Source organism: Cebidichthys violaceus, unplaced genomic scaffold (assembly GCF_023349555.1).
Source record: "Cebidichthys violaceus isolate CVI_PGR_0920_01 unplaced genomic scaffold, fCebVio1.0.p SCAF_51, whole genome shotgun sequence".
Lineage (NCBI taxonomy): Eukaryota > Metazoa > Chordata > Actinopteri > Perciformes > Stichaeidae > Cebidichthys > Cebidichthys violaceus.
The window spans coordinates 337,934-365,403 of record NW_027176717.1 but is presented as its reverse complement, the minus strand read 5'-3'; the positions used below and the strand labels follow the sequence as shown (position 1 = coordinate 365,403).

At 41.3% G+C, this 27,470-nt stretch overlaps 1 protein-coding gene across 8 annotated transcripts in view; it reads right to left on the bottom strand.

Moving 5' to 3' along the window:
* grm8a (glutamate receptor, metabotropic 8a) overlaps positions 1 to 27,470 on the bottom strand; it is a 251,267-nt gene that overhangs the window by 36,999 nt on the left and 186,798 nt on the right. For all 8 annotated transcript variants that reach the window (XR_011105114.1, XR_011105115.1, XM_068731418.1 and 5 more), the window contains 2 exons: positions 25,203 to 25,340; positions 7,249 to 7,452 (listed from right to left, as the gene is read on the bottom strand). Coding sequence is in view for 6 of the 8 variants with exons in the window: in XM_068731418.1 (XP_068587519.1) it covers positions 7,249 to 7,452; positions 25,203 to 25,340 (342 nt within the window). In the remaining 2 variants the exon portion in view is untranslated. The remainder of the gene's footprint in view (positions 1 to 7,248; positions 7,453 to 25,202; positions 25,341 to 27,470) is intronic.

Below are 27,470 nucleotides of genomic sequence, written 5' to 3'. Positions count from 1 at the left end.
CAGGAGACATCTTACAAAGTTTACACATACACCACAGAAATGTAACAATCCGCTCAAAACCTTAAAAAAAGGATGAACTGAAAATAATTCACTTACTAAATGAAGTGATGAGTCAATGCATTTATGGAGTAGGAGTGGTAGGAGAGAGGAGGAGAACACAAGAGCAACTGAGTCTGACAGAAAGCTAAGAAGACGGGGGAAGAGAGGAAGGGTGAAAGGCAGACAATAGAGAGAACGATGCAGCAAAAGGAGGCGACGAGTGAAGGACAGAGACATGAAAGAAAGAAACAAGAAAAGGAAAGTACACCAACAAGAGAGAAAAAGAGTGATGGGGCAATAAACATTAGCAACGGCTGTGCTTGAAAAGCTGCTTTGGGATGTACTAACGACCAACAAAGCCAGGGGAATGTGAATAGGCCAAGTTAAACCGTGTGTGTGTGTGTGTGTGTGTGTGTGTGCGCGCGTGTTGGTAGACAAGAAAAGGATCTGAACCAGGACTGAGCTACCATTCCAAACAACAAAAGTATATTCCATCAAATCATACACTTGTTATGAACAACACAAACACACACATTGATGAAATTGTTTTTTCAACCTATGTATCACAGGTATTTTAGTTTCACTTTATCAAACAACTTTTACTTTGTTTCTTTGTGAACTTCATAATAGTAGAACAAAAGTAAGAAAAGGAAAGTCCTCCGCTTTGTGTCCATCGCATTCCTCAAAGCTGGTCCGGTATCTTTCTCTGCATGTAGAAAGTAGTCACATTATAAAATGCAGAATTTTACTGCACAACAGCTGATAGTATAGACGACAAGGTCAGTAGCGCCTGTGATCCTTTATCCATGTTGAATTAACCACCGGTAATCGATCGGTAATCAAGGCTGTTGTTGTTTGTTTTCTTCCGACGCCGTGGCGAATCAGAGAAGGACAAGTCGTGACTGGTAACACCAAATTAATGAGCGAAGCCGGGTGTCTACGTCATCGTTTTCAAAGGCCTACGTTTCCACTGTCCACACCACGAGGTAACCTTCGGTAGCGCTTCGAAACTCCTTTGTTTCCGTTGCTCTAAAACTCCATGGTAGTAGTGTGGATGTAGCCTTAGATTTGGATTCCATTACTCATGAAGGCCTTGGCGTGTGCGCATTAGTTTCTGCATACTTTTGATGTGCCCGCTTGTGTGTGTTTCGTTGGATAACGCAATAAACTCACTCGACATACAAAAGCTGGACAGCACTGTGTGTCATTGCTGCTCCAGGGTTTGTTTCCTTATTGTTAGTCGTACTTGCTCTGTAATGCACCAGCTTTCCGTTCATGTCAGTCTTGCCTGGTAGGTTTCACTTTGGAAGTTAAGTTGTCTTGAACCCAGCAGGAGAACAATCACTGCCCTAATGACTTGAAATGATCCTCTCCCTCTCCCTCTGTCTTGTTCTCTTTATGTAGCTACTCGGAAGGTGTACTTGTATGGATCCAGAGAGAGCAGAGAGAAAGAGAATCCATGATCCAGAAACTATAACTTTCTTTCCCTCTCTCTTTATGTGAGAGGGAACACACACACACACACACACACACACACACACACACACACACACACACACACACAGAGAGATATAACTACCTCCATGTTTGCCCCTTTTCTTCTTTAGTGTTAGCAATGTCATGTCGACCCTAAACAGGTCGATAACAAAACTGCTTTTAATTGGAACACACAAATATACCCAGGCATTAACACATAAACACAAATAAAGTAGCAGGCTCAAAAGCTTTAAATCGTACAGGCTGCTGTCGATGTAAACAAACCAGATAAGAGTAACTGCAACAAAGAGCCACCCAGCAAACCCTTTTGTGAGTGAGCCGAAGCTGACGCCCGGCGCCAGGCCTGAGATCCCGAAGGAACTGCGGAGAAGACGTCAGGGCTGTAGGTCTGGCGCTAAGCGGAGGGCTTCGAGGAGGATATTCAAACCTTCGGTACCGGCGATTATAATGGGGAACGTGAGGTCTTTGGCAAATAAGACGGACGAGCTTGGCGCGCTGGTAAAGACCGGGAGGGTCTTCCGTGAGTGTAGCGTCATTTGTTTCACGGAGACATGGCTGCACGCAGATTTCCCCGACCACAGTGCGTTGGTGCCCGGCTTCAGGACTTTTCGGGTGGACAGAGACGTTATACAGAGCGGTAAGAAGAGAGGTGGCGGGATTGCAGTGTATGTGAACGAGAGGTGGTGCAATCCCGACCACCTGTGTGTGAAGGAACGTTTCTGTAGCCCGGATATTGAACTGTTAGCCATGGGAATGCGTCCTTACTATTTGCCGAGGGAGTTCTCATCTGCCATTGTTGTGGCTGTGTACATACCTCCATCAGCTGACGCTGAGAGAGCAGTGGACACCATCCACTCCACTATATCTGGACTGATGAGTCAACATCCTGGTGCATTTTTGGCAATTACTGGAGACTTTAATCACACCACCCTGGATAAAGCACTGCCAACTTTTCACCAATATGTTGACTGCCCCACACGGAACAATAAAACTCTGGACCTATTGTATGCAAATGCAATTGATGCATACAGTACCACTGCCCTCCCCCCGCTTGGCAGGTCCGATCACAACCTGATCCTGTTGACACCCAGGTATGTTCCTCTGGTACAGAGGCAGCCTGTGACCACCAGGACTGTGAGGAGGTGGTCTCAGGAGGCTAATGACGCCCTGCAGGACTGCTTTGAGTCAATGGATTGGGATGTGCTGTGTGGACCACATGGGGAGGACATCAACAGCATGACGGACTGTATCACAGAATACATAAAATTCTGTGAACACTCTACCATTCCATCCCGGACTGTACACTGTTTCCCAAACAACAAGCCATGGATCACCAGTGACCTGAAAGCACTTCTTAATAAGAAGAAAGCTGCTTTCAGGTCTGGGGACAGGGATGAGCTCAGGAGAGTCCAGCGTGACCTGAAGGTGAAGATCAGGGAGTGCAAGGACACCTACAGGAGGAAGCTGGAGGCCAAACTCCAGCAGAACAATGTGAGGGAGGTGTGGACGGGAATGAAGCAGATTACTGGCTTCAAGGTTGGAGGGAGACAACCAGGGGGCTCCCTGGAGAGGGCCAACGAGCTAAACTCTTTCTTCAATAGATTTAGCTCACAGCCCTCATCTGTCTCCTCCACACACCTCACCTCACAAACACCTCGGCTGCCTCCTCCCCTCCCCCCTCTGTCCCCCCTGGTGAGCGGCACGGACAAAGAGCCCTCTACTTCAAAGGGCTCTTCCACCACCGACACCATGACCACCCTCCCCCCCTCTCTGTGACGACTGGCCAGGTTAGAAGACAGCTGGAGAGACTCCACCAAGGAAAGGCAGAGGGACCTGATGGCATCAGCCCCAGGGTCCTGAAGACCTGCGCCATCCAGCTGTCTGATGTCCTACAACACCTCTACAACCTGAGCCTGAAGCAGGAGGAAGTCCCGGTGCTGTGGAAGACGTCGTGCCTGGTTCCTGTTCCTAAGAAGACAACACCATCTGGCCTCAATGACTACCGACCAGTTGCCCTCACATCCCATGTGATGAAGGTGCTGGAGAGGCTGGTCTTGGCCCACCTCCGACCGCAGGTGAAATCATCACTGGACTCTCTGCAATTTGCATACCAGCCTCATGTGGGAGTGGACGACGCCATCATCTACCTGCTGCAACGAGCTCAGTCGCACCTGGATGGAACTGGTGGCTCTGTGAGAATCACTTTCTTTGACTTCTCCAGTGCATTTAACACCATCCAACCAGTGCTACTGAGTGAGAAGCTGCGGGAGGTGGGGGTTAACGCGTCCACCGTCTCCTGGATCACTGACTACCTCACAGGCAGACCACAGTTTGTCCGACTGGGCCATGTGCTGTCTGATACTGTGGTCAGTGATACTGGAGCCCCACAGGGAACTGTTCTGTCTCCCTTCCTGTTCACCTTATACACCACTGACTTCCAGTACAACTCAGGGTCATGCCATCTGCAGAAGTTCTCTGATGACTCTGCAGTGGTCGGGTGTATAAGGGACGGACGGGAGGAGGAGTACAGGGCAGTAGTGGATGACTTTGTGGAGTGGGCCGGTGGAAATCACCTGCTTCTGAACGTGGCCAAGACCAGAGAGATGGTGGTCGACTTCGGGAGGAGGACGACGGCTCCACAGCCACTGAGAGTTCTGGGAGAGGACATGGACATGGTGAAGGAGTACAAGTACCTGGGTGTCTCCATCGACAGCAGACTGAGTACTGTGTACAACAAGGGGATGAGTTGACTCTTATCTTGAGGAAACTTCGATCCTTCAACGTGTGCAGCAAGATGTTGGAGATGTTCTACCAGTCTGTTGTGGCCAGTGCACTGTACTTCTCCGTAGTCTGCTGGGGGAGCAGCATTGGAGCCGGAGACACCAACAGACTTAATAAACTGATTTCAGAAGGCCGGCTCCATCATCGGCTGCAAACTGGACAATCTGGAACAGGTGGTGGAGAGGAGGACACTGAAGAAACTATTATCCATATTGGATAACCAGGACCACCCTCTCCACCACCTACTGCAGGGACAGCAGAGCACTTTCTCCAACAGAATGATCCAGCCTGTACAATAAATCACCTCGGGCCAAATTAAATCGTTAAACCTCTGCACTACTGTTTATTTAGTTGATTTAATATTATTCTGTTCTATTCACTGTGTATATAGTGTGCATTTTTTATATAACATCTTTACTATATTATAATTGTATATATTGTGACATGTGTATTTTTCTTGTATTTTTCTTTATATATAATAAGATTTTTTACCTGTGACCTATTGCTGCTCTGTAACCTATTGCTGCTTGTAACAAAATAATTTCCCCTCGCGGGATCAATAAAGTTAGTATCTATCTATCTATCTATCTATCTATCTATCTATCTATCTATCTATCTATCTATCTATCTATCTATATCTGTCTGTTAGAGAGGCCTTTTAAACATTTTCATTCTTGCATCCTTTGTATCAATGTTCCAGGACCATTCCCCATTTTTAGACACATCAATTTGCTTGATTTAAACAGGCATGCAAACTCATCAATGGTGAAAAAGGTGACAAAGATGCAAACAAGTGGAAAAGTTCTGGATGAAACTCATCAGAGTAGAGGGCCGATCCAATGTTTTTTGAATCTGTCTAGGACTACTTCTGCTTCAGCTGTTACCACTATACAGCTGCTTTGGCTGGGCTCGTCTTTAGCCTGGTAGCCGAGCTAGCTGGCAGTTTTGACTGTAAGCGTCCACAATCACCACCGCCCAGGCTAAGCACATCTCGTGCTCCGTGTCCTCAGCCCTGCTGGGTTTTTTTCAGGACAAATGTTTTCATATTACAGTTAATTTAACAATTTATTGCAGGAATACGTGTAGCATCACTTTACCTGTACACCAATCTACCATCATGTGCTCAATTTATATATCCTCACCTGTCAACTCCAAAGATCTGGAAGAAGTTATCAAGTGTCTCGAGTCTTGTTCTCTGTTCTCTTGATTCTATCCCTAACAAAATGTTCTAAACGTCTTTTATTGCTTTACATTGAAAATATTATATGTTTCCATGTAGACTAGCATATCCCTTGCTTCTCTCCTCCATTGAAAAAACAATCTAGATTCTACTGTAATTAATCAATTTCAGACCAATCTTCCTTTTCTGAGCAAAATACTTACAAATAAAAATTGTATACAAACAACGGGATGAATATCTTTCAATTTACAATAGATACCAAACTGGTTTCAGAGCCAATCACAGCACAGAAACAGCTCCTATCAAGAGTAATCAATGCCCTTAAGATCAACTGGGACTCAGAGATTTACAATTTAAATATTGCTTGATCTCTCTGCTGCCCTGGACATGGTCGATCATGACGTTTCAATTCAGCGGCTCCATGTTACAGGCGGTTTAAGAAGACCTCTGTTTTTAACTGGTTTTCGTCCTACTTAAAGGACACAAGCTTTTTTTTGTTTCAATCGTAGTTTTAAATCTGCAGAAACAAAGGGGTTTCACAAGGGTCAGTTCTTGGGCCACTGCTCTTCAATCTGCACATGCTTCTGCTTGACGTTATAAAGAAACACAATATATCATACTACTCATACGCTGATGACATGCTATCTTAAGGTGTCATGAAACATATATAATGCAAGGTGCCTGTTCGATGACTTCAGCATCAAACCTATCGTTTTCGCCCAATCTAATCTATTTTTTTATGTTCTCTCAAAATACTGCCAGAGACGGTTGCGGTAGGGCAACTTTCAGTAAGAGAGAAGGTGTCAGTGATTCATTGGGATATCAAGTTTGTGACCTTGTGGTTATGATGATGTGTCTACCCTCTATGCCAGCTATATAGAGAACACACCTGAGCACAAACCTGCTGTTGTGCAGTATGAAACAACAATCAATGCCTGCCTGTGAATTGGTTTTCGACACTTCTAGCAATGACAGACAGAGATAGCACAGGTGACAACAAGTACTGACACACATTTTGCAGACATTCCTGCACTGACACATTCATGCAATTTCAAATCGTGCCTCTAAAACTAAATCAGACAAGCATTCCTGTAATCTCACAATAAGATTCCCTTGCTTTCATTCTCCCTAACCCATATGTATTCCACACAGTCCTTGACAGAATGACACAGGAAATGAAAAGGAGACAGAAAAGCAGGTACCGGCGCATCAGGGAGAAAAATGGATTAATAAGAGGATATTCAAATGAGGTGTCTGATATTATTTAGAACGAAATTATAAATGTCTTTCACCCACTTAATTTTGTCAACATTGGAGGAAGTCATGGAGAGATGTGAAATTAAATATCGAGCACTACAGGTTCAAAGTGATACGAGACCACATAAGCAAAATATAAGCCGATAATATATCTGGGAAAAGCAGCGAGATTAATGAATTTTGACAGTGAAAAGAATGCCATATGGCATGTTTTTATGATAAGAATAAGCCAAATTAGAGACAGAATTGGGCTTAGCTTGTTAAAGTTTGAGCTGAATCGGTCAACTCAAGGTGGATAAACATTACCGGACTACTGCACAATGTCTAAGCATTTGACGGCTGTAATTTGTCCTTTTTTAACTGAAGGCGTAAGTTCAGCATAATTATTGCTAATGTGGCAGAGTCAATTTTGCTTTGTAAAATGTTATGCGAGCTGTGTGTGAGTCTGTGTTACTATGCATGAATGTCTGCATATGTCCAGGGGTATAACTCACCGTTGAAGTTGACGGCACGAATGTAGCTGAGCAGCTCTTTGCCGTCGATGCTGTTGGCCATGCGCGGGCAGAGGCCTGGGTATCCATAGCAGAGCTCCCGGTGCATGCGATGCAGAGCATGGGCCATGGCGTACACCGCATCCATCACAAACTGAACCTTCCCTTCTTGCTCATAACTGGAATCACGACCAACTTTTTCTAAGCCTGTCGGGAAGAAAGAGAGAGAGTGGTTGGAAGGGAAAAGAAGTGAAATAAAAAGACATGCATCATTGCTTTGGGAGCCATTTTGAAATTAAGTTGCGATCAGGGCAGGGAACTCTGTCCAGGACATTAAACACAGTCCAGCTACAGTGTGTTCAAGGACTGTGCAGCATGTACAGCATAAACATGTCTGCAATGACAAACAATTACAGATAGAGACCAAAGTAGGAGAAAGTGAAAAAAAAGAAATGAAAGGAAGTCAAATTGGGGTGAAGCGACAACAAACTTTAAAGGGTTAAAAGGGAGAAAAATGGAAATGAAACACAGGAAAAAGTACTTGTGCAATACAGGTTGACCATCAGACAGGTAGCAGGGCACTCAGCCTGACAATGACAAATAACGCCTCTCAGTCCATTCTCACCCTGGTAGCAAAGTTTCAGAAAAGAGAACAACACATTCCTTCTTTACATCTTATGAACCACTGATAATGGCATTTCCATGTACGAAAGAGAGGTAAGAAAGTGCTCAGAGAAGACACAATATACTTCATCCTCTTTCTGACTCATGTAACATGACAGTATGTTGAGGGCTATTTGTATACTGCAGTTAAATTCTACACAATTTACCAGAATTGTAATGTTTTTTTCTTACGTGCAACATTTAAATGCTCTCTCGTGTTTTTTTCTTCTTTCTAAAGCTATGTAGTTTATCTCATTACTGCAGCCAATTAATTACTGCAGAATCATGTTTAAGCTCATCAATTGGTGATACAACAATTGTATTGGCTTTCATGCTTGTGGGCATGCACAGTGAACATGCATGCATATACACTCATAAATCCATGCCCTCTATCTGACAAATACATGCACACAGACACACACGCGAATAACCTCCTATAGTTGCAATTTATTGAGAGGGTTTTATGTAATGACTCATTAGCACAATGAGCGAATGAAAAAAGGCCGGCGTGAAAATAAAAACCTCCTTGATGCATTAGGGTGGAAATGAGTAATTGATCGCGACATTCATTTCTGTTTTTCATGAAAAAAGTTCAAGGAGTGGAACTGCAAATGTACATTGTAAATTCATTATGTTTCCTTTTTCTCCTCATATTGCTTTAACTCCTTTCTTTTCTGAATATATTTTTGTTGTTTGCTTGTGTTTCTATCCCTACTTCTTATTTCTGCCTTATTGTCCCTCTCCCTCTTGTTCACTCGTTCCCCTCTCCAGTCCCGCTGTGTGCCATTTTCTCATATTGCCTCTTTCTGCCCTTCTCTCTACTGTCTCGCTCCCCCTCCTCACTGCCTTTGCCGAGGCTTTATTCACCCATTTCTTACAAGTAGCAGTCACCTTCAGGCAACACCAACTGAATCAAAACCTGTCTGGGCTGAGTTGAATTAACAATACCAGAGGCTCCCTAATCAATATGAGAATCCATAAGGAATTAATGGGGTCCTGAGAATGAAATCCAATCCACAGTTATAGACGGCTGTCGGGTTGTTTTGTATGCATGTCTGTATTTGTGTTTGTTGTTGGTGGTGACTGTGTGTGTGTGTGTGAGAGCCTCAGTGGGAAGTGTCTCAGCTGATCACTGAGTTTGACTAATCTCCTTTCAATCCCTGGATACCAAAGCTGTTCAGTAGATATCAGAAGGCTACGTGTGTATGTGGAGGAAGGACAAAAGAAAGAGGGATAGAGCGATAGAACTAGCAGAGGAAAGAACAACTCTCTCTCTCTCAATGGAGAGCTTTTATTCAGGCTCACACTCTCATTACGGTCTCTGTCACCCTGATGCTCAATCCTGCACGGGGTTAACACAGCACTTATTCTGCTGCAGCACCATGCTTGCCATTCCTGTTTGCACTCCCGACCACATGCCGGTGCCCAGTGAAGCCACATTGTTCTAAACCGAAGAGCAACTCCTTCGAAAGCCCGTCCACGGATTCAAAACTGTAACGATTCGTTTTGTGGCCACGCATTACTGGCTGGAACTTCTGTAGCTGGTTATCCTGAGGCAATACAGTATTGATTTCATGAGCGCACGCAGGGTGGGGATCCAGCAGGCCATGGTGTGAGCCCGATGCACACGGGCAAAAACTACCTGCTTAAGGCAGCAGACTGAGGCAGCGGGTCAACAACCCCTTAAGTCGTGTCCAAGCACCTGGCATGAATAAACAACTTGCTGCTCATCAGAGTTGTCCAACATGTTGTTTTGCATATCGCTGCCTTTAATTAAGTTTTCATTATAAAACCAGCTGCACAAATCGCAGTAACCTTTGTTGCTCCAGAGAATACTTGCACCTTTTAGCCAATAACCTGCTCAACATCAAACACATTCACGCCACAGTAGTCGCTAACAGATGGGAGAGCTTCTGAAATTCTGGCCACGCACCTAGTTTTCTACCATCACAGCCAAAATCTATATTTGATTGTCTTTATTTCCTATCAGTGACTAACAAACTGTACGGTGTAAAATGACTTTTACCTCACATGAATCTCTCGTTTTTGATTCTGATTGTAAAATGTAGCAAATTGCTGTTTTTCTTCTCTTTAAAACACATTTTAAACCACAACATTTTAAACCACAACATTTTAACGGTGTGAGGCTGATACATGTCAAACAATACCATTGAGGACTAAAAGTTTTTCGAGAGGTTTAGAAGTCTTGTTGTGCCCTGGGGTTGCTCTAGTAGCAGCCTCAGTAATGTGATTGATGCTGCTAAACCCAGTCAAAACCCTCTGTGAAGCAGGGTGAGATGAATGCTTCACCGGACCAACCGCTGCGTCTGGTGGAAACAAAAACCAATAGAGAAGTGCAGCAAGGTGAAGCTAATGCAATTAACTGACTGGCTAACTGCCTTGATGGATCCAATTGGAAGTCAATTTACTGCTCTTGTCGCTAATCTCAGGGCAACCGCCGCCACATTCGATGAATGTAGATTTAACATTCAACAAAGAGTTCATGGAAGTCGACACTCGGATATGTTCCAGCACTTTAATCTAAGCCCAGCACCAAATTAAATAGTACAGATCAACCATTTATAGGCTCAAATAATTGAATTGCACACTATGTAGATTAAAGCATTTAAACATATTTGCCTGTCTTTTATCCCTCCAATGGTGAAATAATTTTATTCACTGCAAGCCAGATGAATGACAAATGCATTTTTGGGAATGAAGCCCTTTTTTATCTGAGACTTTCTTGTGGCATCCAATCTCCATATGTTATGTCGCTGCGTCAGTTTATCTCCTTCTAAGTAATTGAGGTGTGTTTTAAAGGGGGCTTTGTAGCTAAAACAACCAGTGCTTCTGTATCCTTCATACAGACACAAAGAGAGACTGTTTTGATGGTTAACCTCCACTGGGCTCATCACTGTTAGGTGTGGTTACAGGTGCAGCAAAGCACAAAGGTGTAACCAGCCAGAAACTTTTAACCACAGAGGCCAGCTCTCTTTAAACACATGTTACACTGTGAATATGAAGACAAAAGCAAACCAAGAATTCCATTTGACAGTGCAATTTGTTTCTCTAAGCATATCACATAACAAGGCATATGACTTTTGATTTGCACTGAAATTGAAATGAAAAGATGCCAGAAGTCTGCTTTTCTTCTGAGACTCTTATCCAATACGAACGCAGTGAACTTTACTATGCTTTTTGCCATATGACTTATTGTCATAAACACAAAAAACTGTGCATGCACACACTCATATCAACATTGGATTATTATGTGAGAGCACAGTGCAGAGTGTAGTCAAAAGGCTGCAATCTCTAAGACTACTTGAATGATAATACTGCATATTCTATCACACTGAATCCCAGGAATATCTCACAGCAGTTCAAAATATGGATTCAAGCACCGGGTAATTGGTCATTTGTGCCACATAAACTAGAAAGCAATATATATTAGTGTCTGAGGACAGTCCATTTTGAAACATCTCTATACCGTCTAAATAATCAACAAAAGGCCCTTGAGTTGGCTGTCTAATGTCCTGCTGTAATTACAGATGTAATTATGCTACTAGTCAATAAATAAAGCTAAACAAGACAGTAATTAGTAAATACTTTCACAGCCACATACCTTTGGATAACACTGGCACTAATATGATACTGTACTGGGGCGACCGTGGCTCATGGGGTAGAGAGGGTCGTCTGGTAACTGCAACGTCGACGGTTCGATCCTACATGTGCTGTGCCCCAAGTGTCCCTGAGAAAGACACTAAACCCCTAACTGCTCCCCAGGCAGCCCACTGCTCCCTATATATACAAGGGATGGGTCAAATGCAGATAACAAATTTCCCCACTGTGGGACTAATAATGGATTGTTTAATCTTTAATCATTAATTTTACCCAAAATCAATCTTTCATCAAGCATTAAACCTATGCCAATACATGTAGGCTTAAAGGTGGAATACAGGACTATTACATTTTAATACAATTATTTGACTGTAAAAAACCACTGGAGTATAAATATTAAGATTTTCTTCAATAGTAATATACAGTATATGGCAAACTCTACCTCTCTGCATGATCTATAGTAATGATCCGCAATCTTTGTAATATCTGGTGTAACTGTTGCAGTTCTGGTGACGTTTTTGAAATTCTAAACCAAAGTTTTGATGACAGGGGGTCACACACTACAAGATCTTTCACCACGAATAATCCCAGATGAGGTCTCCAAACTACGTCACAGTCGTAAGTCAAGCTTGTTGATGTTTGCTATTTCCACTACTTAGATCAGTCACGGTGTCACTGTTTGTTCATGCAAACATCCAAACCCTAGGGGCAGCAACATCAATATACAGTAGGTCCATGTTGCAAATGCAACACAGCACACACACACCTCTGCTAAGGTTTCCCCTCAACCCGAGTCTCGCCCTCTCACTGGGTGTAGCTCCCTGACGGGTCTGGGTATTTAGCATGCAAGATATCTGGAATGTGTCTGCAATGCATCAGCAAGCCTCTCGGGTCGCGTCTTCAAACAGTTCACACGGAGCGCTGGAGAGCAGATTTGCGAGCACAGAGCCGACGGCAATTTGCTTCTGATCCGAGTCTTTTGTCGGGGAGACCCAAAAACTGTCATCAAGTGGAAAAATCAGTGCTAAAGTCATGTAGTGTGAAAAAGCCAAAATTGAACTTTTCAAAATCTTACCAATGAGAGGGGAGCATACTTCGGTAAAAAATGTTGTTAATGAAGGTAACAAGCTGCTACAGTTTCAAAGACGCACTAGAACTTGGATGTCCAATTAAGGGCAACTCTAAATTAGACTGAAACTAACATTTCTCTTTACGTAAGGAGAGAACTGGAGAGCTTATGCTTTCCACATGGCCTCGGAATAATTATATCAATAGAGGAATATTGATAGAAGAGTTTGTCTTGCCTTTTGAAGCTGACCCATAAATATCAGATTACTGATTGCACTCAGTATTCGTAACCAGACCTGTGACCTCATTACATAGAGCCAACGAGTATTGCTCGCCTTGCTCAACGAGCCAGCCTCTTTTTACCGAAGCATCAGCATGTGCATGTGTGTGTGCGTTCAACACTTGTGCATGCTTCCATTCAGAGAAAAAAAAAAAGTACGACAAAGTGTTACACTTTGAGCCATAGATCAACATGTCATGAGATAATGAGAATTTCTCTATGCTGTGAAACTCGATGTGAAACGACACAATGCATCATTAATCAGCATATCGCAAGAAAATGCAATCCTGCCCTGAGACAGTTATACGACTGGTGCTGTTTTGAGTGGTGCTAACTCGGAGAGCGCTACTGTCTCTGTTTCCCGGGATTGCGTCAGGTGGTTTAGCCGGAGATAGGGGTGCTTGTGTGTCTGAGTGTGTGTGAACACTACAACGCTATGGAGCTGTTATTGGATTTGTCCGCCTATTGTCTGCAGCCAGTAACAGCTTGTCACATCAATGAAGTGGCCACAAATCTATTCATTTCATCTCTGCGCATAATGTGTGTGAGCAGGTGCAAAATAAAGAGACATCCATAACTGAGTCTTTAATATGCGAGTGTAATATATGTGTAATGGTGCAGTCTTGCTTTGATGCTTGTCTTCCTGTGTGAAAATGAGACAAAAGTGAAATAGATAAGCAGGGATACAGGTTGAGACAGAGACACAGATGGATGGACAAAATGGTTGTGTGTTAATATGCACCTTGTTTGACATTACACTCTATTTCCCTTTTACAGCCAGCAGCTTCTAAATTAAATTCAGTCTTTCTGTTCAGTGTTAATGACATCAGAGACCAGAGGCAGCTTGGTTTGGTTGTTGAGGAAGGATTTACATTGGAAATTATGAAAAAAAAAAGACTCCAAGAGGCAGAAGTACAGATGAAAAGTAACTTTCATGTTTCATAAAAAATCTGCAAACCAAAAGCTCAACGAGGACGCAATCATCCCCGTATCTGCCTCAGAGTGATTTTTGTGGTTGATTATTTGTTGTTGTTGCATAGACGTGCAGACCGGGTGCTGTGATCTGTTTCTACATCAGTATAAAGGCGTTACTCATCTTAGCTTTATCTAATAAAAGCCACAGGCATGGCAGAAACTTTGTTCAAAAAATGATTTCATGATGCAAGTTTAATTTGAAATTGAGATAATCTGCCGTTTTAAAATCATGACACCTGCTGTTACAAATTGTGTGGTTGCAGCAAAACTTCCACCTCTAAAGTCTCTAGATGACAAAAGATGTGAGTTTTACAGCCGGTACTTTATAAAGACATCTTTGAAGATGAAGTCATGGTGGTATTTTTTATCATTATTCATAATTGATGCTACATTTTGAAACAGACCTCTTCAAATATCTCTTAAACGACATGAGATCCCACTTGAATAATCCAGCCTGGCACTTCAACATCAATGCAGAGGCGGAGGTATTATGATTCACTCTGGTAAGAATATCAGGATTACTGGAGACAACACCAATCCAAATGTAACTTTAAGAGTACTGCAGATGTGAAGAGCTGAAACCTAACTTCATGTCCTGAAGATTAACACGGAAACATATTTATTTTGACCCCCCTAAAGGAAACTTAAAACCCTGAGTTAAATCAGTGTTTTTTTTGTCATTATTTTGTTTTTGAGGCTCTGCATCCTTGATGCTGATTAGATGGATTTTAGCTACTGCTAGTGTAACAGATGTTAGATGATGGAATTACTTGGCGAATGTAAAGTTTTACTCAATAAGTGTGACATAAAATAAATCAGTTTAAGACCATTTTTTTTTTCTTCTAATATAATCAAACTATCAGTATGGTAATGTACTAACTGCCAGATGAAGTCAATGAGTGGAATTGGTTATTAGGACATTGAACTAGTTTCTTCAAGGACCAATGCATCTTTGTTTGCACGTATAATTAATCCATCCAAGGATTATTTATTTAAGGGTGCATATGTATTATTTGATCAGTTGTCTACAGTATTTATTTGACCCTGCGATGGTTGTGCATGTTTTGAGTGATTCGCTGCCTGACTTCCAGCTGTTTTATGACTAATATATAAAAGTACAAAATAATTGCGGTGAGGCAGCTGTCTTTCAAGTGTTCATTGTGGGAATTCCTCACAAGAATTTGAAACTTCAATGCATGAACTAAGTCCCCTGCGCATACCTGTATTACAACAAGATAACAATGTAACTTTGATTAAACTTTAAAGTTAACAAAATGTTCACGAGAACAAAGATTTAAGTCAGGGGAAGTTGCTTTTTTAACTTTCTGTTAATCATCTATTACTTCCCAATTTGTATCCATCTAAGTATTATGCTTTGGGAAATGGTTGGACATAATGTTCAGAATTTAAATAAATATGTAAATAGCATTATGATGGTCCTTTAACCTTCAAATATATTGAATATTATATTCAAATCTTGGAGCCTCCCATTAAAACCAAAGTAGGATAAGTGCCTTGCTAAAGGGTACTTTATATTTCAGCTGGCGATCAATGTTCCACTCACAAACAACTCGTCTCCTCTAGGCTTCAAATTACAATTTTCTTTTACTTTTTTAAAGTAAAGACGTGTTTAAAACATGAAGCAAGAGGTTAACAGTCAAATCGAGGATCTCAACCCGCATTAGAAACTTGTAGCAGAAAACAAAAGCAGGCCAAGCTGACCAGTTATAGTTCTTGTGGTCTCCACGTAGTCTCTTTGTAATGACACGTAGTGCACCAGGACCTACAATGTGCATAAGCTCCAAAGCCAAAAGATATGGCAGAATTAAATCTTCCTTAAAGCGGCAGAATGCTTTTCAAATAAAAGCCAGGTCTCGCTGGTGGGACAGGGTATAAAGAACATGCTACGCATAAAGCAAATATTGCTTTGATTTTGATTGACAAATGATTGAACACAGTGTTTTAATGTTAAAAGCAGAGTACTCATGCACCATCATGATGTTATGTTAAACCAACACTTTAGCCCCAAAAACTTAAAGACATGCCCCACATCTCCCGGTTCATTTGGCAGGTGGCTCAGTAATGAGATTGATGCCAGTTGAAGCACTGAAATATGCGCTCCAATGCCTTTCTAGTAAAGCCGGCGCTGTCTCTGTCTAATACAAACACAAACCAACACATTAAGGTGGTGAGGTGAGGCTGATGCAAGAATGCTGACTGGCTAACTGCCTTGATGGATGCCTTCACGGACCAGTGTGCCAGCCAGGTTTTACGCGGAAGGTGATTGATGCACCACAGATGACAGATAGACTAATGATTTGGACGAGCTTCTTAATTAAACATCAATTAGGAACACATATTTAATTCTCTCCTTTTCTGCTCCTGTCGCCCAATATATAGTTTTTTTTCACCGTTTTCTCAGGTGCGCTCAAAAGAAACATTTATTTTCCATTTAAAGATGCCGATGAGATACATTTGGAAATAATTAAGGGAGGAAATGTTATATATAAACCTCGGGATGACGCAAACTCAATTCAGATGGTGATGAATGCATTTACATAAAGGTTGCTTGATTAGCTTTTCTCTCATTAATCAAACATGTCATGAAATACGTCAGGGAGATGACTGGATATGAAAATGCTGCCGCATCATAATTCATAGACCATGAAGCGTGGAGACGTAACCCATATACCCAACGCACACATCCACACCATGCATGCAGAGTTATCTTGTTATAAACACACTGGCTCTGAGCTAGCTTCATGGCTAATCTGCTAAGAAAGAAATTAATAACCAATAGGAGAGAATAGGAAATGAGCATCAGACAGGAATTCTGCTCTACAGGACTTGACTGAAGTGAAAGGTTATGTCAATACACCGCTCACAAATACCAGTCATTAAATTAAAATCAGCATGTGAGAATGTGTGTGTGTGTGTGTGTGTGTGTGTGTGTGTGTGTGTGCGTGTGTGCGCGTGTGTGTGTGTGTCTACTTGTACCCTTAATCAAGTAGTGTGTCAAATATCAGATCAATATCATTCAGCTGGTAAATATGTATGTACGTGCGCGTAGAGCCAAAAGCCGGGTCAATAACATTTAAATGTGGGAGGGAAAGAAATCAGTCAAAGAAATAAAGCATCAATTCTCAGAAATGTTTCTGCAGTAAATCAGTTTTAAGTTTTAGAGAAGAAAAATAGAGAAAAGTCATGTGAAAGTACTTGGTTAAAAAGGCTGATTTTATGACTTAACAACAGATTAGACACGTTTTGTAGCTAGTGCCATTACAGGCCCTGGGGTCATCCTTATGACATGTTGTGCTGCCATCCTGCCCTGGCTGTCATTTGATGACCAGGACCATGTTATTTTCGTTCTCGCTTCTTGTTCTCGCTTTCAAATTGGACGATTTCTTCTTCATCTGAAGATGATTCATCATGCTCTGGGTCATATTCTTCCCCATCTTCTTCTTCAGAAACCTCTTCCTGTTCTAAATCACCTTCCTCTTGTTCCTCCTGGACATCTGAATAAATCAGATCTAGGACCTGCTGGGCACTGAAACGTGGACTCATGGCTACAGTAAGGAGAGTACTGGGGGTACTGTCATCTGCAGCACCTTCATAGCATCTGACTGCATTCCCCATTAGTAAACAATGCATTCAAGAAATGATTATTCTCTCTGATCTTGTTTGTATTTTGTCTGCGAACTTCAGTCAGGTGTGGGGTCGTGGAGGGGAGATGCTGCACATTCGCAAGGAAGTTTTTGTTTCCCCTGAGTTTAATCAGTAGCACACATAATCTCAATTTATTGTGTGTGTGTGTGTGTGTGTGTGTGTGTGTGTGTGTGTGTGTGTGTGTGTATGGTGTGTTTTTATGGTTTCTGTAGTATGAAAATGATTTTATAACTGCCGGGTCAAAAATGACCCCTAAAACAAGATTTGTACCCTTTTGGTGTACAGCTATTATGGAAATATGAACAAAGGCAATGTTTAACTTTTTCTCATGTTGGGGTCATTCTAGGAAAAGTCATTGAATTTCAAGTTGAAAAAATATCATTAAGGGGGTTTCCTATGCTGTTAAACGTAGTGGCGGGTCATTTTTGACCCCTAAGACAACACAAAGAGGAACTTAACATACCATAAAAACCCTGTTTTTGTTGACCTCCAGAAGTTTACCTTTGCATTTTGTTGCAGTGAGTGACGTTGACGCGTACGTCAGTAAATCATGACATTACTCTTGAGATGCATCTCACAGTTATTATTACTGATAGAACTTATGGCAAGCTTACAAAAACAAGAGTTGTAATAATGCTTCTGCCTTCTTATCCTCCTCTTTCATCTCCTTCCTCCTCTGTCCTCAGACCTCCTGTCAGACTGCATAGAGAATGTTTTCTGCTTCATAAAGAGCAATTCACTGCAGAACACATCTTTTCATGAGTAATGTGATGCCGCAGACATATGTGGCTAATATATATTACATCTCTACATTACCACTAATATATATTACTGCTGATAGTACAGCTAATATAAATTATTCATTAGTCATTATTCATATTATGCTGAATCACTGTTCTGGCACAACTCGCCTCTGCTCGCTAGCTCTCTGTCTGCCTTCAACTTCTTTTATTTTCCTTTCGTCGGTCCATTCCTTTCTTAATCTCTCTCCTGCACAGCTTTCAGACAAACAAATAAACATAAATTTTTGTTTGTGTCGTTGAGGGAATGTGTGTTTTATGTCAGCGGGCCCCCTGTCTTCCCACTCTTGAACAAGCATATACTATGTATATATATATATATATATATATATATATATATATATATATATATACACACACACACCCCGGATGGAACAAAAACAGACACAAGTGAAGGCAGAGAAAGAGCGCAATAACGTTAGTGAGAGAGCGGAGCAAGAAACTGGATCAAACGTAAGAGAAGGATGGAAAAAAACCAAAGCAGGAAAGAGAGACAATAAATAGAAGGTAAGTTAATGGAAAGAAGGTTGATATGAAATAAATGAAACAACAGAATGAAGGAGAGATGAGAGGGAGAGTGGGGGAGAAGGGCGAGGTATGCGGCTGAGAAAAAACAAAAAGGTATTGTTGAAGAGAGGACGAACCGTAAAATCACATTAGTAGAGCAACACTTGTTCTCTCTAACCGGCAACAACCTATCACTGCTCACTGCTCACAGAAATGTGTGAGTACGCTCACACACAGGGACCACTCAGGGATGCATGCGTGGTCGGAAATGCACAAAAATGCACACACAATTGGTGTTAAAATTACACATTTATGCATTAAATCCTTACATTTCCAGCCCCACACATGAGTCAAGGGACAAGAAAGAAGGAAATATAAACAATGACAAATGAAGCTCTGGGATCAGATGTATTGGATTTTTTTGTCATTATGGAAGAAGTCATCTCCCCCTCAGTCACACCATAGTACTACTTTGACATTTAAGGAATTAAATTCAAAAAGAAAAATGAACATTGAATACCCAGGTCTTATTTTCAAAGTTTTGAGCATCGTTCGTATCGGTGTCGATAGCGTTTCACCCCTTCTGCTCATGAATGGAAACTCATAGTTCATATGGGATTCATAATAAGTGTTTGTTAAGTTAGTTGTTCCAAATGTTGTTAAGGTTGTTCCTCTCCACGCTTTATTTTGGTCTTACAGGTGAGACAAATTGTGAGCAATTAATACTGCTTTATTTTCATTGTGTGCTGATTATTGATTAATGTGTGATTATGTTGATTAGTGTGTGACTCAACAGTGATAGATGGGAAGCTCAACACTGACTCTTTCAACCACACAGCAGTACCTGCCTTGCTGTCTGTGGTGTCAATAAGCAGTCTGGCATGCACACAGATAAAAGTTTCTTTGTGTAAGAATCCAGGGAAAGGATCATTTCACTGCAGCTAAATAACACTTCATCCCACATACTGGAAACTAATGCTGCAAAGAGTCATAAAATTCTGTCTGTCGCCATCTCTGTCTCACACTCTGCAATCCGTCTGTCTGCGCCCGTCAATCTCTAATTGTCCATCTCCATCTGTGTTTGCCTCCATCTTTCAGTCCGTTGGGCCCGGAGGCCTTTTCACAGGGGAGGGAACAGTTTATCCAGCCTGCGAGCCTAATAACTCTCCTTCCCCATCGACCTCGTTAGGATATGGTCTATTTCCAGCGAGCGAACCTGCGTTTGTGCACGAGGGTAAACGTGTGCATGCTGAGCTAAGTCGGGATCTAATTAACTCCTGGAACTGAGTGAATCTCAAACAGATAGATCCATGCACGCATCACTGGTGTTGGATGAAGACTTCAAAAGTTTAGTTTCTTACTGAGTAAGAACAGCATCCTCGTGCTTTAAACTATCACTTAGTAGCCCTTAGAAGATAATTTCACCATTAACAAACACTCTGTAATGCATTAATATTTCATATTAAACGAGGGAAATGTAAAGCTTTGTGTGTGTGTGTGTGTGTGTAGGCATTTGATAATCTTCTGTTTGCCTATTAAGTAGGATTTGAATTTTCAGCATAACCTTCATTAGGCAGCTGCAAAAGGAACTACAGTCCCGTGGTAATCTTGCTAATCGGGGAAAGTAGACCAGAGAGCTTTAATTATTATGATAAAATTGTTCTCATAGAGAGTTTGCACTCTTTACACACATTGTACACAGTTACATCCTCACCTTGATGAGAGATTGTATCTCCCTTAGATAGTGGTAAACTATGCCCCATACTTTTCTCACAGGTGTGACCTCAAGTTAAATAAATATTATTTGTTGTGACATCATCATTTTTTTTATTTTTTTTGAGCACACATTGTGGTATAGAATAAACACTGAATATGTTTGTCCATGTAATGTAATGTATGGATAGATAAATATTGTGCGTCTACCATATCTGCACCAATTAATGTACACATTTTCCTGATGTGTTTGAAGCAACGTGGTTCTGTATTGTTTGGTGTGCTGACCACTGCCTGCATCTGCACCATGTGTTTTCCCCCATTCAGTAGGGTGAAAAGACCTCTGGCTAAGTGTTATTGGACCCATTAAACTCAGCATGGAACACTAGATTCATCCATAATATGCAACGCAAGTGCAAACTATACAGCTGCATAAAAGATACATCCTTACAAATAGCTTTGCAAATAGCTCTTCCCAGATAGCTAGCCCATCACAAATATGTCAGTGCAAGCATTGATGTAAAAGTCTGCTTTGTTTAAAGATCTGGCTTTTATTTGCCACGTTTACATTGATATTTAACAAATTATATGGCAGATTAGTTTTTGTGACCATGTAAACAATCTTCGCAAAGCACAAATCCACATGAGAACAAGTAAGACTGAGTGAGATAATTGTTGAATATTTACAGTGTTTGGTGCTATGAATAGTATACATACATCACGTTGATTGACTATATTGATAGCAGGCTTTGTTTGTATTGAATATCTCAGTGTGTTCATGACAATGAAGCCATTTAAGTTTGATCTTGACAGAACACACAGAAGTGACATAAATAGTTAGAGAAACAGGGAGAGAAAAAGTCAAACTGAGAGAAAGTTGACTCAAGATTGACAGCCAACAAAGTAAAAGATCACAAAAGCCAAGAAAAAGGAAGATAAAATGATGATATAATTCCCTAGAGAGTGACACAAGTCACAACCCATGAAGGAGAAAAAAACAACAGGCAACAGTGTAACGACCTTGTTTTCTGCTTGTACTACACTTTAATTCCTCTGTGTGTACCTGAAGCTTATGGCTCCTGTCACAACCAATGCTATTCACTGGTGGAAAAGATCCACTGATGAGCCCAGGTTGAGAACTGTGTGAAACAGTTGTATGTCCTGTGTGTGTGTGTGTCTCTCTGTCAACCCAGTCCAAGTGTGTCTGTGTCCATTCCAGAGTAAGGAAATGCAGGTTGCACAGAAGTAGGATATGATTTGAGAGATCGGTCAGAGACACATCCATGCGGACACCAGTGGGTGGGCAACAACCAATCACATTTGAGATCTGTCATGTATTTGAGTCTATATTTGAACCTTTCTTGTTTTAATCCCATTTTACTCCCATTAGGTGCAGATCCTGCTGATTTATTTTACTTGGGGAACAGACCAGACTCTGTTGGCATTGTTAGCATTGTTAGCTGCAAGCCACTGGCTAGCCGTCGCCATGTTGAGACCTGTTGAGAGCCAATACATATGCCCTCAATTTCCTGTGTAGCACCCTTTAACTCATAACAACTGCTTGACTTTGGTGGACTAATTGAGAATACATATCTCAGTTAAGACAGTTCTTGAAATTTTACATTCAGCGAATTAATATAACAGCAAACAACTATTTGTAATTTAAAAATATAGTTGAGTAATGGCTACCTGAGCAGAGAATAAATAGGTGTAGTGTAATGTGGAGGCAATCCCTCAATCATATGCTCTGAATTTAGAATTTAGCACCTTTAGAAAATAATATATTTCACTGAGTATTCTGAGTTCAGGTTAGTGGATCAATAACAAAAGGTGTGCGTGTCTCTGAGAAAGAGAGAAATAAAGAGCGTGTATTATAAGTATAAACAGCAGCATCTTTATAATGACAAGGCCGGTGTGACTTAAAGTATCAGGTCAAAGTGTCACATTAATTAACACAGCGCTTGTGCACTCCTTCATGACTTTATCGGCAACCACTGCAGATAAAGTGTTTGTGAGCACGTACAGTAGGTGTGTATGTAGGCTTATCTATGATCTGGTGTCTGCCTCAGTCAGCTTCCCCTCAGGCATCAGTTTTACCTGACTGCACGCTTTCAACACAACAGTTTTATCCCAGTATCTGAGTTTCCCTGGCTGATGTGCTTACGAGCATATCAACCACGCTTAAGGGAAAAAAGGCTTTTTACTCGACTCAGAAGTCAGAGTGCCTTGGATTTTCCTTTTTTTTTGTGCCTACTCTTCTTTTTATGAAAGATAAAATGATAGCGATGAAAGTTGATGTGATGTATTGAAATTGGATTGGAGAACGAATGTCCAACACTGGTAGCCGCAGTAACGACCATTAAAAACATCAAAATGGGTGTTTTTGATTTCCACAGAATTTTTCCATAGAACAAAATAAGCATTAGCTTCATGCAAATCATTTTGCATGAGAATAAAGTGAATAGGATATCTTGTGCGTCGGACTGAAAGACAGAAACAAAAGTATTGTATTTGTTAGAAGGTGATGCATAAGTCATGTAGGGAAAGAAAGCCTCAGATCAGGACTGATTGATGAAACACAGATGCACTTATTCAGCATCAGAGGAAGCCAAACAATCGCTTAGAATTGCAAGAAAGTATTCAAAGCACGTTTGACACGCAGGAGTTAGTTTTCTTTATTTGTAAGTGGTCTCCTATAAAATAACTAATTGAAACGAAACATTTTGGCACTGCCGATAACAGTGCTACTGACAACGATAATGACAACAATCGTAAATTGAGTAGAAATGAAATGTGCAGTGTCTGATAAAAATATTGTACACTGTTAATTGAATACAACTCATATGGTAGGTCTCCTGAAAAACTGCTGACTCAATAATATATGCGATTCAGAAAGAGCTGTGTTAATTCTCATTTCCTCTTCCGTTTGTCAATATGAAAGATTCTCATTGGTTTAACCTCTCTAATTTGTGTATATATTATTGTAATCATGACAACACATTATGGTTCAACCCCTCTTGCAGTTAATTTTCCTATTTGCACTTGTTGACATTAGCTCTCTTTCTATTAGTTAATCTCTCAGCCCAATAAAATGCAATAGTCACACCCATTTCCACATCCTCCCATCATCTGTGTCACCATGGCGACCTTGAGCAGCAGGCTGCTGATTGGCTTCTGTGTTGATGATTTGGAGGTCGTGACCCCCCAGCACTCGGAATTAATGGACTTTGTCACAGGAATACAGGCCAGGGCCCTCGACACATACACGCCCACATACACAGATGCCACGGGTAGTAATAGATGGTCAATGGGAGTCGCAGACCTTACAAACCTAATTATGTGAATTAATGGCGGGTGTCAGCCTGGGGATACTCACTGTGACACACACACACACACACACACAAACATACAGACTCAATGGCAGCAGCACGACATCATACAGAACCTAAACCGGAAAGTACATTGGCCTTAATGGCATTTTTTTTTGTGTTGAAAGTGACAGCTGTAGGTACTTTGAAAGTGCACACACAGCCCTGTCTAGATCACGTACACATACATGTACACACAATACAGGACACACATGTAACTCATCATTAGCAGTGCTTGGCCTTTGGTAAAAAAACAAAACAAGCTGCAGGCATTTTGATATGACAGCAAAATGCAGACCAAACCACACATATAATGAGCATCGCATAAGCAAAAACTGACAAAGACACTACAAGAAGTGCCTATTACAGCACAAATACACACATACTCTATATACACACACACACACACACACACACACACGCACACACACACACTCCACGGAGGAGACTAAATTATCATATTTACAACCACAGATTATTTAATTTCTCTTTCAGTTTTGAGTACACAAACAATTGTTCTTGTTGAGCTGTATTGCGACTTGGAGCCTAACACTGAGTGTGATCTGATTTTTTAAGAGTACTTATTAGAGCCACCAGTGCTCCTTACCATCAAGGGGATACATATATATATATATATATATATATATATATATATATATATATATATATGTGTGGTAAATCTGCACCGATTTTTGTGTGCTGGCCTAATTGGAAAATACCAGAAAGACAGGTTGCTTTTTAGTGTGAACTAGTTTCTCTGGTGACTTCAATCTTGTGAAAAGTTGCAGCTGCTGTTAAATGTCATGGAGAAGGCTCATAGAACCGCAGTTTGGTGATTGCTTAAACTGGAAGCTACATTAATGGGCATTTAAGCTCGTCCCTTGATTTGCAGCAAACAAAACAAGAAGAACGGCACCGAGCAAGATGCAAGGATCTGGTTGTTGTGGTGCTAGGATGAGAGAAGACCAATTAGAACTGACCACCTGTCTGATTTGTTAGAAGGTAAAACTAACAACCCTCTATGGAGCATTCGAGTTAAAACTCCTCTTCTCAAATTGGCAAATGATTTGTGACAGCCTGTTACGTAGTATAAAATCCCACTGCAGCTAGGAACATTTTTAGCTCTTTTTTTGTCTGTACTATGGAGCGATCCAAACAAATTCGCCTAATGCATTTGCTGAAATTGCTAGTTTGGGCAACCAGGCATTTTGAGTATTTCTGGGGGCTTTATTCCAAGTGGTGGAAACAATGGTGGAGACTAACTCATATAAAGTCAAAAGAAAAAGTGTAGTGTCTTACCTGTGCATTTCTTCAGGCTGCCGGGTCGTTTACCATGCATACCCAGCTTACAGTTGAAGTTTTCCTCCCAGAATTCAGCAAACCAAACATTTCTTCTGTTGTTGGACAGCGAGCGGCTACGGAAATACCGGTCAAACGCTGTAAAAAACACAGATGAGTAAAAGTTTAAAAACCTAGATGAAGTTGTTTACAACAGCAAGATCTTGTTTAACGGTGCAATGTGAGGAGAACACGATAACGTAAGGTATAAAGGGATTATTTTCCACGGAGCCTGCCTGTATACTAAAAAAACTAGTTAATGGCGGCGTAATAGGCTTTGACTCCCAAAGGCATGTGTTATGAAAAGCCAATGGATCTCAAGTATGACTGAAGAGCCATTTCTGCAGAGCCATCCAGTTTAGGAGCACCTATCAAATAATGAGACCGAGAGCAAACATTTTTGACCGAGCTTCCACTGTCTATGCTGGCTACTTGTCCAATTTAATAAGCAGAAAGGAAGAGGGGAACAGGGAAATACATATTTCTCCACTCACAGGAATGAAACTACCTGTCAGAGAATGGCAGGCTGTGATAAAGAGATGGATGAAAGAAGAAAGAAATAAAAGAGATAAAAACAGTCATTATACTTGTACAACAAGTTCATACCACAATTAATTGGGAAAACAGCTTTTTGCTTTGTTGTCTGTAAGGAAAAGATGGCAAAACCGGATTTTTAGAAGATGCTTTTCTATTACCATTTTGCTTTTATTAACATCATCAGTTGGCTACTTGAATACTGCAGGAGTTATTTATTGTTTCAATGTCCCTCAGGTATGCCCCTAGATGACTACAAAGAAGCATTTACACTTCACCAATAAAAAAGAAAAAAAGCAGTCATTTCCAACACCACTGGGATTGCAGCTCAGGGCAACAGCGCATGTGAAACAAACCATGGAGGATGGGTAAATCACCGGGGACCATCAGACTGACTTGGACAGCCTGTGCAATGCCAGACTCGCTCTAAAAGGTGACAAGAGCTGCCTTGATTAATCTCCTCTGCTGTCAGAGAAATTGGTCCTGTGTGCACCTGTGTATCTCAATTGCCACTTAGACTGCTGGGAACAGTGAGTTCACTCACTGCGTAGCTCAACAGGTACCAAATCTGGGATCACGTGCTTCTCATCGCGATCACAGATATGATGCTCATGAAAAACAAAAAGTATTTGTGGTAATGTGAGGTTCTTTAAACGACATTCAATTTAGGTCTCACGTATTAATTATCTCCACCAAGTGGCCAATGGTTTGAGGACCCTGGACTGTCTTATGGGCAACACTCCCTATGGTTATTTGATTAGAGGAATAGTGTGACATTTGGGGAAAAGCGTTTCTTTGCTTTCTTGCAGCGAGTTGAATGAGACGATCAATACCAGTTTTTGTGTTACACTGCAAAGCAAAGATTACTAAGCAGTTTGTTTTATGAAGGCAAATCACTGTCAAAATCTGAGAGCGCAAATGAGATCCACGCGCGCGCACAAATCAAACAGCCGCGCGCGTATTTTACTTTGACGAGCGCTTTTACATCACTCCGCGAGCGAAATTCCCTCTCGCGCCAGCGAAATTCCCTCTTGCGCCAGCGAAAGTCCCTCTCTCTCGCTCGCACGAGACGGACTTTCGCTCGCTCGTGAAACTTTACTCTGCTCGCTCGCTCGCAGTTTTTCTTTTTGACAGTAAGTGGGCGGACCCAGTCTCTACATCTAATTGGTTACAATCCTCGTCTTTGGACAGACCGGATATCACTGTGACACAGACGCTAGGTCTGTTAGAGGTGGTTTTCAATCCGCCACTAAACACTACTCCACTACTCAGAATGTTCTACATTTGTCTGACAGGTTTTGTAAACTTTTCAGACAGTAGAGGCTGATGAAATACAAATTATGTTAATAGCGTTTTGAAATACAATAATTAAAAATGTGTTTCTCTTGTAAATGGAGTCAAGTTGCTCAGATTGGTTTAAATTCACTCATCATTCTATTACAGACAATGTGTGTTTGATAGTCAAACCTCTTTTGACAAACAGCTCAAAGAAGCTCTTTGATTTTAATTGATTAAAACATGATGTTATCATATTTAATCATACTGGTGTGTTTACAGAAGAGATATAATGTAGTTGTATATAATATGAGCAATAATTTGGACCCGCTCAAGGATCTGTAGCCAAGATTAGGGACCACTGTTTCTATATTAACTGTTTGCCCAACTTAAATCACTGACAAGTAATTAGTGGATGAA